Source organism: Hakea prostrata, chromosome 5 (genome assembly GCF_041222555.1).
Source record: "Hakea prostrata isolate BN-2017 chromosome 5, UWA_Hpros_2, whole genome shotgun sequence".
Lineage (NCBI taxonomy): Eukaryota > Viridiplantae > Streptophyta > Magnoliopsida > Proteales > Proteaceae > Hakea > Hakea prostrata.
This window is the reverse complement of record NC_142604.1, coordinates 15,927,243-15,948,729: the sequence shown is the minus strand read 5'-3', so window position 1 is coordinate 15,948,729 and position 21,487 is coordinate 15,927,243. Positions and strand designations below refer to the sequence as shown.

At 38.3% G+C, this 21,487-nt stretch overlaps 1 protein-coding gene across 1 annotated transcript; it reads right to left on the bottom strand.

Annotated features, from left to right (window-relative positions):
- Positions 1-1,745: 1,745 nt before the first annotated feature.
- On the bottom strand, positions 1,746-19,046 carry LOC149015417 (uncharacterized). The gene is made up of 3 exons (XM_089155456.1): positions 18,711-19,046; positions 17,700-17,910; positions 1,746-6,957 (listed from the first exon to the last, which is right to left on the bottom strand). The coding sequence occupies exons 1-3, from the start codon at positions 18,861-18,863 to the stop codon at positions 2,222-2,224; spliced, it is 5,100 nt and encodes a 1,699-aa protein (XP_089011582.1). The 5' UTR covers positions 18,864-19,046; the 3' UTR covers positions 1,746-2,221.
- Between the last annotated feature and the right edge of the window lie 2,441 nt (positions 19,047-21,487).

The window sequence follows — 21,487 nt, the reverse complement described above, 5'->3', positions numbered from 1 at the left end:
AATTCCTGGTCCTAAAACACTGGATAATGCTAGTAAAACAATATTTCTCTGTATCATGCCTAACAGTGTATCTTACCTAAACTACTCATTGCAGTCTTATGCTGCTCTGCTATGGTAAGTCAACCTTCAAGAGATGGTACCTAAGTTGAGCATCTCAATAAAAGGACAAATGATTTTGCTTTTCCTGTATCTACTAGTGTAGACGAATGTAGTTGAAAGAATGGCTCAACTTGGCATGTCCATCTACAACTCTTACTTTACTTCTATCCGAAGGAGAAACTAAAAATGTCATGTAACCCATTGCGTTACATTGCTAATCACAAGTATGTTGAAGACAGTCAACATAAATCTTAATTGCTCAAACCTATAAAGAGACGAAGTCTTCTTCAATCACTTCGTCTTTCTCTAGGGTAAAAGAGAATTAAGAGACTAAAAAATTGAAGGGATTTCATCTCAAACCATAATCCACTCCCACAACAAACTAAACTAACCCATCTCGAACCAAATGGCAATGCATCTCCAATAAACAGACCTAATCTGAGTCCATAAATTGTTTAAGATAAGCCTAACAATGTAAACTTGAATAAAAACACCAAAGTTGAACTCCACGATTGAAAGCTTTATCCTTGCCTATCACCTGACCATGGATGCCTCTAGCAGACTCATCCCAAACAGACCCAGTTCAATAACTTCAATTGTCACAAATAATCACTCGCCTTTGCAGCTAATGGGCTGCATTTACTGGTAATGGTTACATACTAAATCGGGTAGATTCATGCTGTGCAATAAATAAATAATATTTTTACTCCAACCAGAACTTCTTTGTTTATAGTGCAAGATAATAAATAATCAATCAAGGATATTGAAAAAGTATACAGTGAACATAAACTATATATTAAAACATAAAAAAGAAGAAATTATAGAGCAGATCAAATAATCTTAACCACTGTGGGTGATTAACGATTAATGTAAAATAACAGGTACAGCATGTGTAAACCAAGAGAGAATGGGGTTTAATTACATGCTAAAACATTTAATTTTACAGGGATCACATAAGTATTTGGCTCTTCTCCTTGGAGGAAATATGAGTACCCTTGGATTAGAATATTATATGCAACTGAATCCTACAACTCATCAAACACTCATTGGAAGAGCCCCTCCAAGGAGATGATCCAAATCTGTTACATAATAGTCGATGGATCTATGCATTTGTTTGTCATTGGGAAAGATTGAACATTTATTTGGCTATAGAATCAAGCCAATTATGTATATAAGAAAATAAATGCTACAAAAACAACCAAATCATGTTTCTATGTCCAATTTCTAGAGCTTGGATCTATTCTTTCCATTGTAACAAACTTGCATGCTATACTGTTCTACAGGGGCAAAGCCAGGACTTAACATCGGGACGGGCTAAATGATTACAAAATATCTATCACTAATGTTAAAAAAAAAAATCTACCATGTATTAATTAAAAACTAATATTAGTTTCTTACAGAAACAAGAACTAGTGAATAGCCACAAAAACACAATGACCTTTCTACCTATTGTCTTCATCATTAAAAATTTTCTACAAAAGAGGGAAAGGGGGAGGGGGTTCAAGTGCTGATATTTCACACATGAAAATAGGAAAAAAAGGGGGGCGGCCCCAAGGGAGCTCCGCCCTGCTGTTTTGTACATATAAAGAAGACTGTTAATGCAAAAAGGAAACGGAACAGAAGCAGAACAAGAAGAAGGAAATGTCAATCCACTAGTCTCACCATAGACATTTTGAGTCACAAATAGTTAAATCTAAGGTCAGACATTAAAGGACCAGATCTTGTACAGAAGAGACAGAAGAAAGAACAAGGATCAAGTTGGGCTGGCCTGTTGGATGTGAATACTAATGCCAAGAACTCATCCACCATGAAAAATTACAGATTTTTGGAGTTCTTAATCAACCATATATACACATTTGACATCACAAAGAGGAGTTGAGTAACCAAAACACACTTTAAAACATTAAAGCAGTAGATATATGCAGTATAGGAAAGACTGACAAACAAAACAAGCATTAATTTGGGCTATCTATTTGGACGCCAATACTGATACCCCATAGATGCACATTGGACATACAAAGAGTTAAATAGAGTAACAAAAGCGAAATTTAAAACATTACAGAAGCAGATATAAGTGGTAGGGGATAGATGGACAAACAGAGCAAGCATAAAGGTGGACTGGCTAGTACGATGTGGATACTGAAGCCAAGAACTCCTCATCCTCAATTAGAAGTTGCAGATTTTTTGTATTCATCAAGAACTTGATAGCTTCTTCTTCAAATTCCAGCAGAACACCCAACTTGATAAGCTCAGATAGTCCACAAATCTGATCTTCCTTCTCCCATAACAGTCCCTCGGATATCACTTTGGAAAACGATGTAGCAAATTCTATATTGGCTTTATGCCCAGATGGTTTATAAGCCTTCTGTATGAACAGCCTTGAATTTTCTCTTTCCCAACGAATCATTTGACTTACCTCAACATTCACATTCTCTCCTGAAGAGAATGGTAAGACATAACTTGCAGTAATTGATTTACTTGTCTGAAACACAGAAAGATCAAGAAGATACTTGACCGTTTGATGCCTTGTTTTCACATCCATTTTCAGTGCTGGGTCTGCCAGATACCCAAGTATGAGTCTAAGTAGCCCTTCTCTGATAAGTACATCTCTCGGATTGATCATCTTGAGTTCAGTACCATCTGGTATGGAGGATTCATCCTTCTGTATGCATTCAGACAGAGTCTTGACTCCGACACTGCGGTACATTTCAAGAAGCTTACAGCGAGGAAGAGTTTGCATGCTTCGCTGCGGACACCAGACAAATAATGGATGAAGGGAAGCCTTCTGAAGCATATCCTTCAATTGCAGATCATCAGGGATGAAGGCATCTTGTTTGTTGGACAAAAGAATTTCACCCGTGCCTGTCTCCACAGGTACTTTCAACAAGTTTTCCATAAAAATATTCTGTGCCTTTTTGGTCCAAATCTTTGCAACATTAACCCAAAGCGCACAACATTTGGACTCGGTTAACTGGTATCCTGAATTTTCCCATTCCTTCCATAGCTTATGGTAGTCATCAATTGAAGGAGCACATCTAACTTCTAAAGCCACGGAAAAGAAACTTAGTAGTTCCTTCTCATAATGCCTTTCCAAAACATTCAACTGTGCCCCAAAGAGGTTATCCCTGTCATGAAGGACACATTCTTCAGGTCTGACCCACTCTCCCTTTCTGCATCCATTTGGAATCCAAATCCATCTAGCTTCTTTCTCTTTCATTTCAGGCTCCCAGCTAAATTTCATCAAACACTTGTATATTCGAGCAATCACCGCAAGTTGAGAATGGAATTCCAGGTGACTAGCAAGCAAAGTGCATCCACCTTTGATATCTAATGTGACACCCATGGCACCGAGCTCTTTTTTGTACAACATCATGCTGGAACCGTAGAATTCTTCATCGATGAAAGGCCCATCTTCTGGCTCCAAGACTGACGCCCATTCTACATCAAACAACAAACATTTCTCTGGAGTTTGATAACCCATATGAGTCTTCAACCATCTTGTATTAATTCTCTTCAAAAATGTCGCAGGCAAGGGATCACTCTTTTCATGCTTTTTTAAGTTTCGAACACAATCCAGCAACGAAAACACATTGTTGGGAGTCAAGACCGTTGGATCCGAGGGGATACGAATGCCAGCTTCCACAAACTTTGCTCCCTCCTTGAATTCAACCACAACTCCCAATGCCTTCAGCTCAGTTTTGTACTTTCCATAGTTATTACCATCATCACTGAGGAATGGAAGTATAGCAATTTGGGAGATACAAAGCCAATCTGGGCCAAACAATATAGACTCCTTAGGAGACCTGTTGCCAAGAGTAGTCTTTAGCCATTTTTCCTCGTGGATGCACTTGCTAAAATCTGTTGGAAAAGGAAGGCGTGCAACATTTAACTGTTTGTAACATGAGAGAAATGAGACAACATTCTCCTTTGTAGTAGAGGATGCGTGCTGCTTAAAATAGCAAGTAAATCTTTTTGCTGCTAGATCAAAATCCACCACTACTCCAGCTACTCGCAATTCATTTTTGTATGAGAGGATGGTACTTCCATAGAATTTTTCATCAATCACTGGGAAACCACTGAACACCTGCAGAAGGCAACCCCACTCAGAACTATCCAGGAAGCATTCACCAGGAGACTTGTAGCCATGACTGGTCCTCAACCATTTTTTATCTTTTAACACTTGAACAAGTTTCTCAGAACTTGCATGCCGAATACATTCTAAAATGAAGAGAACAGTATCAGGCGAAGTTAATGAAGATGGCAAACTCAAGTTGTCGGCCACAACCTTGTAATTTTGGTTGAATCCAACAATAACACCTAGTGACTGAAGCTCTTCTCTGAAATTGAGGATTTCCTCACCATAGTAGTCTTGATCAATGAAAGGGAGATTACTAATTTTTGAGGCATCTTCCCATTCTGAATTAAACAAAATTGATCCAACAGGAGACCTGTGCCCATGGCAAGTCCGAAGCCATCTTTCTTCTTTTATATTCGTGATAAAATCTTTGATAGGCAAATACCTCTCCCTCAAGTATTTAATGAAAGTAAGCATTGAAAGCACATTGCTTCTGGTCAAATTTGATGATGCTGCCAGAGACATGAGATGCTTCCCAATGAATCGACATGCTTCTCCAAATTCAGAAATCACTCCCAGAGTCTTCAACTCCTCCCTATATTCACTGATTCTATTGTCATAGAATCTTTCATCTATCAAAGGAATATCAACTAAGACAGACCCATTCTGCAACAGATTACCCCATTCAGGGGTCAATAGGAATGACTGTGTAGGAGGCCTGTAACCTGAACTGCTGCCCAAAGAAATTCTCAACCAACTTCCTTCCTTTATGCATCTCATGAACTTTCCCTCCACTTTTGTTCCCTTACACTTCATGGTTCTAATCCAGTCAAACAACAAAAATGCATTCTCCTTGATCAAGGGAGCAGAAACTGTGGGAAATACAGCATTAGGGGGACAGAGATCCGGGATATCAGAAGCTCCAACATAATTTTTCATGAATGTCATGAGCTGTTGCCCTGATGTTTTAAAACCTGCAAAATGGCCAGGTTGCAAGTAGTCTTCTCCCAATTCAACAAAGTTTTCTCCCCTCCACGGATTCGTACCAATCAATCTTACCCACTTGCTTCCATTTGCAGGGACAAGAACACCACTTCTTCTTCTAGTTACAGATCCATAGTTATCTACTAAGGGCATTTTATCACCACAAAACTGACGAACTTCCCGTTCAGACAGATATCCATAAGACAATGAGTGATGCAAGAAGTGAGCTAATGCAATAACCAACCTCCTGTCATCATGTAAAGACTCAATGATATGACAGGCATAACCAGAAGTATTCTCAGAACAGATCGTCACATAGTATGCAAACCATTGTGATATTGATTCCTTCTTAGAAAATAGTCGCAGAGCCTCCTGTGTGCTTTTCGGCATAAAGAACAGATTTCCTGGACATCTGAATTCTTGATTCCAATTGATTAGCCATGAAATTTGATTGGCATCTTCTGATAGGCGTACTCTACGTCCATTTCCCTGTGTCACTGCATTGATACTCAATAGAGATACATCCCCATCTTGAGCCATGTATTTCAGAAGGGGTAGGGCCTTGACATTTGTGTTCATGAAGCAGGAATTCCAGTTACTAGCAAGGAAATACAGAAGCTCCATATAAACATCCTCCGAAACACCCATTACTAGATTAGAACTCAGGATGCACTTCACGTACCAATCATTATCCATTTGTTTCACTCCCAAGAAATTTAGAACATCATCATATTCCTCTCTATCAAATGCTGAATTTAGAACACACAATCCATGGGATGACAAATTATGCAAGCTCACACCCTGCTTCCTTGCTTTAATTAAGATATTCCAGAAAGAAGGCATTATCCTGCCTACTTCACTGGGTTTACAAAACAACTTCTGATCAGTGTAAGACTCACATGGAATTATGGTTTCCTCAGCCAGTTTCTCTTTGATTTTCTCCCTCACAGAATTCAGCTTTGGATATGAAGAGCTTCTAATAGGTATGAAATCAAACATACAGACCAATGTAGACACTGGAGCAGCTACACTTGTCGTCACAAGTGAGACAAAAGCATTAACAAATGCAGAAGGCACATAGTCGAGAATACCCTGATTCCATTTGTTGTCCAAGCGAACAGTTTCCCTGGATGATGCTAGAATAAAATCAGCTTGAATTATGAAGGGAAAATTTGTAACCATTTCTGTTGGCAGAAATGCATAGACCCCAGGAGAGTTCATCCCTCTATCAAGACGCTCTCCATTTGGAAATGCTAGAGTAATCACCCATTCCTCAACCTCTTGTCGTTCAACTCTGTTTTCCAGCCTAACTGGAAATTTCTGCCTCCACATGTAGTAGCTGCAATTTCTTTTTGTTTCATCATCATTTTCCTCAGCTGAGAGATGAACGGTGTAAGACTCTGCATCAATGTTCTTCCTTACGATAAAATCAGCCTCACTTGAAATGGAGATTGCACTAACGGTGTTGAATCTATAATCCTCATTGTCTTCCCTAACAGAAAGCTGTTTGATCTTGGAAAGAAACAATAGAATTTCAGGATGCAGGCAGGAAAGTTGTTGCTTAACAGGTCCCACTTTATCAGGTTTTAAAGGTAACACTATTGTTGTGGTCGGCAGCGTACTAGCAGAACCATATATCTGTTTTATGTCTGCAAGAGTAGGATTCTCCTCTACCCATTCGGGTGCAATGTATCCAACACTGCAATCTGGACTTGGATCTTCACTGAACCTTATCTGATATCCATTACTGAAAATGTAAGGCTGAGCTGTTATCAGAAATACACTTTTGAAGCCAATTCCTGCAAGTCACCAGTATGTTAGTTGTCATTTATAGAAAGCACAACTACCACACAGAAAAGAACATGAAGGTAAAAGATAATTGTTAGTCTATTTTCTTACAGAATAGTTACAAGACATTGTATATAAGAACCAATGTATCTGCACATTGAAAAATTAATATCCTCAATAATGACTAAATAGCCTTACCATGCATGTAGGGGGAAAGAGAGACTAAAATTCACACAACCATGTTTAGCGGGTACCAATGAGATACCGAGACGAAACGAGATTTCAAACTATGCATAGGACCACACCCCTTACATAATATTTGTTGAGAGTGGTTGCTGCCTTGATACTCAAGTCATTGAGTTTCTACTTTTAGAGATGGTGACTTGGTTCACAAGTGTTGGTGCAAGAAATGTTATCTTGGCTTCAATGTTCGCTCCAGATCCAGCCTTGGTTCGTGAGACCCAAGACAAGGTGAAAGTGGACCGCCTCTGAGGACGGGAAGCCACCTCCGACGATCAAGTTAATCCAGGCCAGCAAATAGTAGACACCATTCAGGAGTGCAAACTCAAAGAGATGATGAAGATCAAGCTCTTGAAGGGTTGGAAAGTAAAAGAATGAAGGCTGGAGTGTGTAGAGCTTACCTCCTTCTTCCGTGGTCATGGATTATATATTGGGCTCTTACCCTTTACGGTGGCTTACTGGCCATGCTGCGAGACAGGGTCCTTTCAGCCGTTCCTATTTAGCGGCGTGTAAGAATTTACAGATATTCTGTCGTCTCAAGGCTTGAGGAGATCTTGGATCACACTATGAGCTGGGTATGGTTAACTCTTCGTTTGGATATTCGGTTCAGGCACATGGGTCTTGTGCCACATAGATCAACTACTCCCTCCTGCAGAGGATGAGTTGGCCTAACGCCCCCTAGCCGTTTAGAACCGGTGCCAGAACTATCCTCCTGGTTCAGAATTGACCGTGATGATAACAAGAAGTTTTGGGGAATTTGAGTTACATATTTTCCATTTTTAGAAATTCCTTGGTGATCAAGGTTTAGGAGACTTAGAAAGTATAGTTCCTATTTTCAGCATAGTTTCTATTTTCAAGTTCTTTCTAATTTAATGTACTTACTATTTCCCTTTTTAGAGGGTAAGATGGCTTGCTTCTCAAGTTGTATTTGTGGACTATGAAATCTATAAATGGAGAGGCTATGATTCTAGGTGAGTAAGCTAAAATTGCAGCCCATTGCTGCTGCTTCTTCATCTCTGATTTTTTTGATTTTCTGTTTTCTTTTCTGCCTTGCAGCTGCACTTCCGTAGGTGATTATAGTTTGTTATATGGAATCAGAGCATTAATCAGATTCCCGGGTTGCTCCTTCTCGATTGGCTGTTTGAGAACCGTTTAGGTTTCTAATTTGAAGAACGGAACCCAAGTTCAATAAAGATGACAAACTATTTATTGAACTAGGGTTCCCATGGAGATTTAACATTTAAAAATATATATAAAAAAAAAAAGTAGTTCGTTTCAGATCTTTGATTGGAGGTTTGGAGGTTCTGCTTCAATTGGAAGTTTCTTGAAAGTCCTGGTGCTTTCCAATTGATCTGCTTTCTTAAGTTCGCTGCAATTTGACTTTGAGCCCTCCAATGAGTTTTGTGATATTCCCACAAAAAAAGAGAGAAAAGATCAGTTGAAAAAAGAGAGGGATGAGGGACGTTGAACTTGTTGCAGGTGCCGTCTCAGTATGTTCAATTTTCAAGTTTGAGGGTCTTTGAGGAAGAAGATGGTTCTATTGGTTTAATTTTGGTTTTTTGTTCAATTGTTAGTTCGGCTTTGAGATCAAGTCTGGTTCAAATCCTGGTTGGCTTTCTATCTCTATTCTATTCCTAATTCTGGTTTTAGATTATGTTCTCAGGTGTTGTTCTAGATTTCTGATTCTATTTTCGGATCTTGTTCCTGATTCTGGTTTTTTATTCGGTCTTCTGATTCCTTTTTATCTTGGGTTTCTATTCTTGGAGTGCTTCCTTAAATTTAGGCTTTCAAGTTTACTGATTGTTTTTTTTTTTGGGTCAGTGTTTCCTTTTGGGGATTTCTCTAGTTAAATTCGTGCCATTCTCGTTTCAATTTTGTGATATTTACAAATTTGCCATCCCATTCCTTTATTTGTCATTCTTGTCCGTTTGGGAATTTCCATATTGGATATTATTTGTCATTAATTGTTCACATGTAATACTACATTTGGGGGGGGGGGGGGGAGAGATTGGAGACTCTTTCTATATCTAATCAAAATGTGTTGAAGAATATTTTGTGGTGAAGAACTTTATCCTTCTAAAATGGTATTCTACAGTAACCTACACTCCCTTTTACGTACTTGTGGTCCATAATAACCTATACTACCTTTTACCTACTTGTGATCTATGGTAACTTACACTACCTTTTACCTAATTGTGGTCCATAGTTACCTGTACTACCTTTTAACTACTTAATCCATAATAACCTATACTACCCTTTACCTACCTACTAAGTCCACAGTAACCAATAATGTTTCTTTAACTACCCACACCTTTGCTTGCTACTTTGCCTCCTTGCAAGAGGCTATGTGTAGACATTGAAGCTATAAGATTTTTTTATCTGTTAGTGTGGAGATTCCTCCCTATTACTACTGGCATTATTTGGAAAGTGCCTTTGATGCTACTATACTTCAGTATTTTGTTCATCTTTAATAGTGCCTATTGTCCTCAATATTGGATGGCTTGTTCAACATAAAAAATTGAAGTTTTTTTAAGTTGATTATCTCCTAGGTGAAGTACTCTTAGTGTTTATTGGCGTCTACTATTGTTACACGGTTCAAGACTGGTGCTGCCTTTCAAGTTTATTATTATTGTCCAAGCTGAAGTTTTCTTATATAGATGCTGATTGGGCTAGTTCACCTGACAGAAAATCAATATCAGGATACTATACATTTATTGGGGGAAAGCTAGTAACCTGGAGAAGAAGCAAAATGTGGTGTCATTGTCTAGTACAGAGGCCGAGTATAGATCCATGGTTTGAGAAGTATGTGAACTTTTATGGCTGAAGGGTCTATTAAAAGATATTTGGTGAAAAGGTCAATTTATGGGTTAAAACAGTCTCCTAGATGCTGGTTTGGACGCCTCCTGAAGGCAATGACTTCTATTGGGTACAAGCAAAGCAATGTTGATCATACACTATTTGTCAAGAAGTCAGGTACTAACATCACACTTCTCATTGTTTATGTAGACAATATTGTCATCGCAGGGAATGATGGTGAAGAAATTCAAAAGTTGAAGGACTTTCTTGGCAAAGAGTTTGAGATTAAAGATCTAGGGAAGTCACAGTATTTCTTAGGGATTGAGGTGGCTCGATCAAAGAAGGGTATATTCCAATCCTTAAGAAAGTATGTCCTAGATTTATTATTAGAAGTGGGAATGTTGGGATGTAAAGTAATGGATACCCCTATTGAAGCTGGAGCTAAACTTAAAAAAAGAAGAGAGAGAATCAGTGGACAAAGAAAGATACCAAAGGCTGGTAGGGAAGCTTATTTCCTTGTCCCACACCAGGCCAAAATCGCTTATGCTGTGGGGATAGTGAATCAATTCATGCATGATCCATATTCAGCTTATATGAAGGCTATTACTAGAATACAACAATATTTGAAGGGAACTCCTAGAAAAAGAATACTTTTATCACCCACTGATAATCTAAGAGTAGAAGCATACACTAATGCAAACTGGGCTGGATCTCCAGACAAGGAAGTCAATTTCAGGTTATTATACCTTTGTTGGAGGTAATCAAGTTACTTGGAAAAGTAAGAAAACAGAATGTGGTAGCTTTATCCAGTACCTAAGTTGAATATAGAGCTATGGTTCGTGGAGTTTATGAGCTACTATAGTTGAAAGGCTTGCTAAAAGATATTGAAGTCCAAGTTCCAAACCTTATGATGTTATATTGTGACAATAAGGCTGCCATTAGTATTGCCAATAATCCTGTGCAACATGATTGAACTAAGCACATTGAAATTGATAGTTTTTTTGTCAAAGGAAAGCTAGAACAAGGGCTCATCTGCATGTCTTTTGTGAGGTCTAGAAACCAAGTGGTAGATATTTTCACTAAGGGTTTGAAGGTAGGAGTTTCCTTCCTATATTGTAAGCAAGTTAGGCATGACTAATATCTATGCCTCAACTTGAGGGAGAGTTTTTGTTCATGTAATCTTCTATTTCTTGTTACCCAAGTAAAAGCATTTATGTAATAGTGTTCTTTTCACTTTACTATAAATAGAGGGCTTGAGATCACACTGATCTATTTAAGCCATTCTACCAAAATTGTGTTTCTCAACACTAGGCTTGCTGGTTCTGCCGGTCAAAACTGTCTCCAAGTGTTATTCCTCAACTAGAATAGGATCTAACTGGAGAAAATTCATATTTCTGGAAATTCTGCAAATCCAAGGAAGAAGATGAATTGCAGGTCTCTCAGAGCCTAGGGGAATAGGGCTGCTTAGAGGAAGCTAAGAGTAGGGATAAAGTCCCAAGGCTTTGGCAATTCTAAAGAGGGTATAATGGATGTTTTGGGGCTGGAATGAGAGAGTCCAAATTCTGGTGGGATCTGAAAACGTTGGAAGGAGTAGTAGAAGGGAGATGGTTTATAGGCTATGGTAAATAGGCTGCAGTTGCAGGAACTTGAAGGGGAAGGGGCTGCAATGTGCAATGGGTTTGGGGTGGTGATTAGGGTCAGACAAGAGGAGAGGGGGCTGAGAAGGTTGTGCAAGGTGCTGGAGGGGGTAGGGAGGCTTGCAGACAGAAGAAAGGGCTGAGATTGATAGGGAAGGGGCTGAGCTTACTTGTATGTTGAGAATGGAAGGCTATAAATGTTGCTTCAGCTGGAAGTAGAAGAAGAACTTGAAAATTGCAGAACACTAGCTTAAAATCCAGCTGTAGGTCTCTCTCCCAGGGATCCCACACCTTCGCTCAAGTCTTTCTTCAATTCGTAATTTTCGTTGACTCAAAACTGAAAATTTACATTGAAATTGTGGCTATTTATAAATAGCCACCTATCCCAAATAGACTCAAACAATGAAACTTGCTTCCCAAATAACCAAGAATTAACAATTTGGGACTCAACTAAGGAAATTCCCTACTAAATAGGAAACAAATTACTTACCAAAATTGGACTTTCTAAAATAAAACCCCTATCACATTATTAATAGACAAATACCAAAATTACTTAACATTAGGACTCCCAAATAGGAAATAAAAAACAATATTATTTTCCTAATATAAAACTTGACTTGATCAAACTAATGTAGCTCAGTCCAAAGGTAGGAAAATGACCATACTACCCCTGGACAGAATTCGGCCCCTTTTGGTTTGGCCCAACTTTTGAATGGACTTGGGCCCCTTTCTTGGCTCTTTTGGGCTGGCTAGGGGCTGGACACGTGACATGGCCTCAAACAGAGTTGATTGGAAGGCAAGAATCCGACAAGACTTGTTGTTATTATTGTTGTATGTGTTTTTTTGGATTCCAATTCAAGAGTCTCGATTATGTGGTGGGATCCTAGTTTGTTAAGGAATCCCACTTAGTGTTAAGAGTCTTTTAGTAGGCTATAAATAAGCCTATCATTTCTTTGTAATGTTCAGTTTGATTATTGAATAAATTTGATTCAGTTAAGGATCATGGTTTCCTAGTTGAGGGGGCTGTGGTTGAAAGTTAAATAGTGTTCAAGTATCAGCATCTCCAGCATCCTTATGAAAGGCATCTTCTTCAAGTCCAGCAAGCATTTAAGTACAATGAATCCAGCTCATTCCCCTCTCTTCCCTACCCATTGCCAGCCCTAGGATACACCCCCAGCCCCATCGCAGCACCTTTTCCCACACTCCCCTCCATTCACAGCACCCTTTACCCCTTCCACAGGCCCACGCAACACTCCCCTACCCTCTCCCCTATCCTGTGCAAGAATCCCCACCCATTCCCCCACTACCCTAGATTGGCACAGCAAGCATGCCAGCTCCCCCCCCCCCCCCAAAAAAATGATAGCCCCAACCCCTCTCCCACCCTTGCGAGTCACCTAATTTTCCCCTTTCAACCCATATCCAACAGATGTAACCACGGATATAGGATTAGGGGTAAAACCGTAACTTCCCTAGAATGTGGTTGCCCTGGAAATTCCAGCAATAGGCAGAGGGGTTTGTTAGGGTTTTTAAAACACTTCAGGCCTGTTTAGAATGAGATTCAGATCTGACTTCTATTAGGCTGCGTTTGTTTGCAATGGTGGGGTGGGGGAAAAAAACATGTGGGCCCCATGTGTCGTGGGGTGAGGGAGAAGGAAAAGAAATTAAGGAATTTTGTGGAAAATTGTTAATTGTGGGTCCTACTTTTTACTTTTCCACAAAGTCCCACACATTTTTGGGATTTTGAAAACGCTTGGGGTGGGAAAGTTGGCTTGCCATCTCACCAGACAAGTTTCCTTAAATTAAGGAAACGTGTCTCTAACTTTCCCACCCCAAGCAACCAAACAAACTACAATTTTAGGATTTAAAGGAAAAGTAGGAAAATTTTGCTTTTTTCAAGAATTTTCCCACCCCTTTTTTCCCACACCACCTTTATTCCAGCAAACAAATGCAGCCTTAGTTACTAAAATTCATATTCAAATTTTGAAATCTAGGGCAAAATAGGGTTTTAGCTAGGGTTGGGAGTGGGCTAAGCTTGCTATCCTGCAGACCAGACTTAAGTATATAGCTGATCCACAAGTCAAAAGTTGGTTCAAAGAAGGAGAGACTAAGGTTTTAAACAATTAGGGCAGTGTTGTCAAAGCGTCTGCCTAGGTGGCAAAGCGGTTTTTCAACCGCTTTATTGACATGCTCTTTTTTTCTCGCTTTGTCGCCTTATGCGCTTTATTGCCGCCTAAACGCTTAAACAACCGCTTTTTTTATATTGTGCACATAATAGTTTTTTCGTAATTTTTTTTAAATCAAAATTTATTCTACAAAACAATATATATAGCTTTGCGAGGAACTCCGAGGTCCAAAGTGACATAGGACCTCTACAAGCTCAGGGACATTACACCCACACCCCTGCTAGGGCAGCCTCCCCGAACCCTGTGCCCGTCGGCAACAAAATGTGAAGCATGAGTCATACTCAACATCAAGAATCAATGAATCATTTAATGGACAATGACTTGGAAATCAGAATAATGAGATATATTAATTTAATTTATCGTGTTCACTCTATTAATACATAGTCATTGTTATGATGCTTGATGAGATGAACTTATGTTTGTATTCTTTTTTTTATTTACGATTTTTCATAATTATGATTCTTGAATGTTTTCTTTTTTGGATGAATGTAACTATTGAATGTTCTTTTAACTTATTATAGAAAGTAGTTGTATTAAAAAATAGTTTAAAAGTAGTTGTATTGAAAAAATTTGACCCAACTGCTTTGGTCGCCTTATTGCCGCCTAGGCGCCGCTTTGTCGCCTAAACGCCTACGCGGAACCCCCCCCTCGCTTTTGTCGCCTTGACAACCTTGATTAGGGTTTTTTTTGAAATTTAACAAAATTCTACAAATCATTGAAGAAGATGAAGTGCAGGAAATTCTGAACTCCAGAAAATAGAGCTGTAATGTAGGAATTAATGGAGCATTTTACTCCTAGGATATATGCGATCCTATTACAAGAGAAAGGGATGGAAAAGGGGCTGGAAACAGTGAATCCAAAATTGGTTAGGATCTGGTGTCGCATGGAAGAGAAGAAGGAGATGGGGAATGCTACAACAACTAGGAAAGGGGCTAGGGTTGGGAGGAAACTGTTAGGGGGAAGGGGAAGGGGGTAATTGTGATGGGGTTGGGGGTGTCTCTAAGGCTAGGCAAGAGGGGAGGGGGCTGGGAATGCTACGGTAGATGGGGAAGGCTTCTAGGGTCTTGCATAAGGGAGGGGGAAGGGTGGGAAGGCTGTTGTACTTGCTTGGGGATTGGGAGTGCTCACTGGAATGGTTGCTTGGATGCTTGAAGATCTCTTGAGAGCTGTTGAATTGAAGAAAACAAAAAAAACTTGAAAGCTTTTCACCCCACTAGGGCCCATGGTTATCAAAGCGTCCGCCTAGGCGGCAAAGCGGTTTTTGAACCGCTTAAATTGTGACCGCTTAACTAACGGGCTGATTTCTTGCCGCTTTTTTGCTTAGGCAGTACCGCTTTGCCACCTTTTGCGCCATATTGCCGCCTAGATGCTAAAACAGCCTTTTTTTTATATTTTTTAATTTGTGCATATTATTTTTTCTTTTTTTTTTAATCATAACTTATTCTACAATGCCGTATATAAATTTAAATATGTGAGCCATTTCGGAATCGAGGCCCAAAGTGCCTGTCAGCAACAGAATGTGAAGCATGAGCCATATTCAATGATTACTGACATAGTACATACTACTTTTCTTTCATTTTCATTTTTCACATTGATTACTGATATAGTACATACTACATAATTATTGTTATGAATCTTATGATGCTAGATGAGATGAAGTTATGTTTTTATTCTTTTTTTGGATAATTTTTCATAATTGTGATTCTTGAATGTTTTTTTAATTTTATTTTTATGAATGTGATTGTTGAATGTTTGTTTTGTACTTTAGTTTATTATAAAAAGTATTTGTATTAAAAAGTAGTTTAAAAGTAGTTATATTAAAAATATTGACTAAACCGCTTTGGTTGCTTTATTGCCACCTAAGCGCCGCTTAGTCACTTAGTCGCCTAATCGCCAAGACGGTGTCCCAATCGCTTTGGTCGCTTTGCCGCTTTAATAAGCATGCTAGGGCCTCCCCACAGAGGAGACCTTGAACCTCAAACACTCAATTCATTAATTCATCAAGACTTAAATTTATGATGTAGAAAGAGGCAATTTATAACCTAAAATTAAAGATTCTGACTTAAACTAGGTCCTCCTTAACTAATGAGATCCAATTACAACTCAAACTAGACTCTTATCCAAACTTAAAAGGGAATCAAATTACAATATTACAACCCTTAGATTGGAATCTCATACTTTAAGTTATCCTTTTAAGCACATGCTTATTAAATAACTTAAAGCAACTAACTTAGGACTCTTTCAGAACAATTCAACTCAAAATAGAACAATCTAAGCAAATCCTGGATATACTCAAACTATCAAACTAGACTCAACTAAAATTTTGGAGAATTCTAATCATAATTTCAGAAATAAAATAAGATAAAATACTGGCCAAAATGCCCAAAATACCCCTCGTAGAAAGTTCAGCCACCTTATAGAGGCTTCTCAAATCCATCCTAGGGGGCCCACTTAGGGTTTTGGACTTAGGGTTCCTGTGTTCACATCACCATCTTTTCCACAATCCAACCATTATTTAGCTTTCTTTCTACCAATCCTAGGCATTTCATAATATTTTTACCTTATTTGCTAGAAGATTATGGACAAATCCTAAATTCTAGAGAATCTTTTCAAGAAACCGATTTACATAAGGTTTCCTACATAATATAAGAAGGAATCTATAATAACGATAAATTAGAGTTGGAAAATAATGTTGTTAGAATTTCAGTACCTGTAAAAAACCTAGGGATTGAAAAGAAAATTAAACAAAAGAAGAAAAATAGAAGAAGACTAAGATGAAGAGATGAAGAGAAGGAAAAATGAAAGAGCTTGTGCGTGTGTCCCCTCATACTTTATTTATAATGTAAAATCAAATCTTAGTTTAGGAAAGTTTCCTAACTTTTCTAAACTGAGTTATAGCCAAAAAGAAATTACATATTGCATAGAATCTCCCAAATCTACTAAAAAGGAAACCATCATAAGGAGATTACTTGTCAACCAAGCAATAAGAAAAATAGAAAGTAACCAAAATAGGAAGTAACTAAAAAAAAAAAACCTAAGCTAAAATAGTGATATTTTAACAGATGTAGTTTGGCTCATACTCTTATATGCAATATGTATATGAAGAATGTACGAAAAGCAGTCTAGTAACATTTGCTCCCATTTACACTAATTAAGAAAAAGTAAAAAGACTTTGTACAATGCCTTGTATGCTACACGGCTTTATTTCAACCATTAAATGGGGATGGAAAAAATATGTCTTGTACATTTTTGTCCATCCAATGTTTAAAATTCAGCTCGTAAAAACTCCTCTTAAATAAAAAGTTTTTTCTACTTGAATATTAACAACAAAAGAAGGATGAATCAACAACTAGATTCATTATTTCAACCAAATTGAACCCAAAAATAAGAAGCACATACCAAGTCAAGATAAAGTCCAATAAACAACATAATATACTATGATCGTCTTTGGTTGCAAGGGAGATTAAACATGAAATGAATGAATTTTTTAACGCTAAAGAAAATCCCCACACGATGTATTAAGCGGCTTAAATTTCACCTAATATACTATCATTGTGTTCAATCACCAACTCAAGATTGCTTGATTGATAAAATGAACACTTCTTAATGAAGAGGTCAAAGGTTCAACCCTTGCTGATGGCATATGTAATATCTCATCTCCTAGATATAACAAGGACTCTTCCATTAAAAAGGAAAAAACAAAACAAAGAGAAAGATACATTTTATACGTGGTTTTTATTTAATAAAAGAATACTAGAAATAAATAAAGAGAGATTGATAAAGAAATATCAAAATAACTTGAGTTGATGATGCAAATGCAATTAAATAAAGTAATTGACTTCATTTGCACTAAAAATGCGTAGAAATCTAAAATTGTAGCTAAACTTTGGGAAGTACCTTTCTCGCCGATGTAACCCCGTTGCCGGTTCCCTTTCTTTGTTGATCTCCCTACACTGCGAAGGGAATCGATATTTTTTGGAGAGAAACCTCTCTCGTTGTTGAAAATCAGCAACGTAGCAGGGGCCCCAGTAGCTGTGATGTCTCGAGATGTTATTATAAACTCCAGTGATGGCTTCACCCCTCCAGGGTACTCATTATCTTCTGCGTTCTGAAAGTATATTCACAGAAAATGAAGACGTATATCCAATCTAGCGTTAACAAAATTATAAAAGACATGAAATCAACGTGAGTTCCATGTTGTCATCACCAGCGAAACATGCAATCTCCTAAACTAAAGTTTCAAACTCAGTGAGTCAACTAGGAAATCAACTTTGGACCGTTTCGATCACCGATTCCCAAAAATAAATACCAGGACATTCAATCCTTTGAAAGTATTAACAAAAATAATTTTCTTTACATAAGAAATCGCCTGAATCAACAACCCCGAAATTCTTTTTTTCCTGAGAGAACATTTGAATTTCCTCGTGTTTGACAAAAATAAATTAATAATAATTAAAGGATTTTGCTTCGCTACTGCGCTGAACCGTTAAGCGCAAAAACATGGGCCGTCGAATCGAGATTTCGATAGAGATTTTAATAACAAACGAAATCTGGATCTGATGGCATCAAAACACACTTGACCGACGAGATCTCGGTCAATCTGATGGCTTAAAACACGCTTAACGGTTCATAATAATTTTTCTCTCACCGTCACAGGTTGCTCGGTTGGAAAGACCAACCCCTTTAGTGGATGATGATTTCCTTTATGGTTCTCCAAAATATGGATTCCGATGATGCGGACTTTCAAAATCACAAGCATAATGCAAATTTTCTAGAATCAAGTATGATCAGATGATTTCATTAATAAAAATGTTGCAGACGATTTCTCTCTTACCGAAAAAGACAGTACTTAAAAGAGGGGAAGAAAGGAAATGAGAAAAACACAGAGAGAATGAAGGAGTAGAAAACCTGGATGAGCTCCATGAGGAAATGGACATCTTTAGCGTAGAGCTCTGCAGAGAGATACTTGATGGCCTGCTGAAGATCATCATTCGTCTCCAAACCGGAGCGGAACTTAGTATTCCTTTTGTGTTCTATGTGTTCTTTTGGTGTCATCGCCATTGCTAAACCTCCCAAGCTTCCTGTAACTCACTGATCGTACACACTGTCAGTCAACGAGAGAGGAACGGAGCTTTCTGTGTCGCGAAGGAAGAAAGACTAAACACAGAAGACTATAAGTCCATGAGCGAGTAATTGCTTCAACACCAAGAAAAGTGGTACAAGGGAGAACAGCGACGCTTGGAAAAGTAATGACTCCTCGTACGGAAGGAAGCTAAATGCACTTATGCACGTAGACTCGACTTTTGGAAGAATGGGAGGGTAGGTTTTTTCCCAAGGCAACGTGAGAAAAGACCATTGGAAGAATGGGAGTCGTCGGTTGGTATATTTTAAAAGATACTGCACCTTGCGATGGTTGGGATTGGTTTTATTTTCATTATTTTTGTTACGAAAGGGTTGTATCGGTCATTTTACCTGAAAGGTAGACGGACCGAGGGAATCTTTTGTGGAAAAAAATCGAAAGAAGACGAAAAAGGAATTAGAATTTAGAGGGAGTCGAATGATTTTTTTCTTTATTTTCTTTCTTTTATAGTAAAGTGAAGCCACATAACTTATAATGGGAATGGTGGGACCTACATCTGAGTTCAATGCAAAACGTCTTATCCAGTGTGGGATTTGTAGCGTTGTCTGGGGAATTCGTATCAGGGATTTTTAGCGCGTTGTCTGGCTGAGATTAACCATGTCATTAAGATTTAATTACGGTTGAACTAAACATGAGGATTATGTGTAAATATTGTTTTTCATTTTACTTTCAAATAATTAATTTTATTAATTTCTTACTAGTCCTTCTCCTCCCCCTCCCCCCTTCTCTCTTTTTCTCTTCGTGTTTCTTTCCCCCTGCTCGTCGGTTGCCGTTGAAGCTATCAATTTTGAGGGTTCGGATTCGATTTTGATTGACCATCTTATTTCCCTTCGAGTTCGCGCGGAATCGACGATTCTCCCACCACGAAGGTCCGGTTGGTGAAGGGCCGGAACCTGGGCGCCTCTTCCCCGTGGGTATTTTCTCATTCGGACACGCGGTGCACTTGGAAAATCATGTTGGGTAAAATCCAAACCCTATCCGCCCGTAAAGCTCCAAAGAAATCTTCTATATTCCGATTCTCCGGAGGAACTGACACAAACGGAAATGAAGAAGAGGCAAAGATGCATTGACATCCAAACGACATTCAACCGGAAACTTCGGATAGTGATAGATGTCGGGAAATCCTCCATAGCCCCTCACGCATTCCACATCAAACACCTTAGAAGCCGAAGAAGTTTAGGAAACGTGATTGAAGAGCCAACCCGGTTGAGAGACATGAGAGAGGCGTTCGGTATCGTGAAGGAGAGGGTTTGTAATGTAAATTAATAAAATTTAATTCTTTAAAATGTAAAATAAAAAAGTAATATTTACACATCAATCCCTCATGTTTAAATCTTAACCGTTCAGTTAAATATTGATGACGTGGCTACCCGTACAGTGGAAAAAAAATTAAAAAATATTTATCCGATGTTTCCCACCACAAATCGTGTGAGACCTACAAGTAAAAAAATAAAAAAAGATCACAACACTTAACCCCTGGGTCTCCCTGTATTTATGATGGTAAAGTCATCAGGGAGCACAGAGTGCTCGAATTCTTTGAGAGTTGTTTCATGCGCTGGAGTTATTTTTAGCACAAAACCAATGAAATCTTGTTTGGTAAAATGTGCTGAAAAAGTAGTGTCAGTTCACTAAAATGGGCTAAACCAAGCACAAAGCGAATGTTTTGACACACTTTAGATAAAATGGTTGAATGAAGAGAGACAAAGTGAAAACTAGAATATAGTTGAAATGGGAGACACGGTTGAGATAAGGTGGAGAATATGAGTTGCAGTAGAAGGAGACACGGTGGAGATGAGTTGTAGAGGAAGGAGTATCGGTGGAGAAAGAGAGACTTAGGCAAAATGAAATAGAGATTTGGAAGTTAGGTAAATCAGTATATGAGAGGTCTAATTTTGTAATTAGTAAACTCTAAACCCTTAGAGTGAAAAAAAATTTTAAAAAATATTTATAGGTAAACCCCTCGTATTTGATTCTCAATTGTTGTATCTTATTTTGATTATGTGGCGCGATCACTACCATTGAAAGCAGCCAACAACAACAGCTGCTCCAAATAAAAATCTATTGTCCGGTTGAAATTTGGATGGAACAAACCCTATCATCAGTCGATAGTTATCCTTCTTGGATGTCAAGTATAATTAATCAGATGGGATTGCCTCTCCGATTAAATCGGATCAAATTTATTTATTTTTTTTTTTTTTTTTTTGGTGGGGTGGGTTTTTTTTGGGGGGGGGGCCTCTTTCTCTTTTCTTTTTTTTTTATTTTTTTTTTAGTTTTTTACTAGGTTCCCTTAAGAATGGTGAAACTGAAGGCAACTCCCTTAGCTATCAATATTATTATTGGCTCACACTTAATAGTTTCAGCTAGTCTCAATTAAATCTCAAGATGAAATGATTAAAATACACTCCTAATTAATTTATTAACCCTTGTGTCATCCAATACCCAACTCTTAGGTGGGTGAAGGAATTCATCCATCTTCTTCCTTCATATTGCCTGCCAAAAACCCCTACCCCCACCCTCTCCTAGATGGTATATAAAAATATCTCAA

Excerpts from the sequence above, each read along its gene's own strand:
- LOC149015417 (XM_089155456.1), bottom strand. The coding sequence starts at position 18,863 with ATGGCGATGACACCAAAAGAACACATAGAACACAAAAGGAATACTAAG. Across the intron at positions 17,911-18,710 it reads TCCTCATGGAGCTCATCCAG|AACGCAGAAGATAATGAGTA; the intron begins GTTTTCTACTCC and ends ATATACTTTCAG. Across the intron at positions 6,958-17,699 it reads GGGTTACATCGGCGAGAAAG|GAATTGGCTTCAAAAGTGTA; the intron begins GTACTTCCCAAA and ends GGTGACTTGCAG.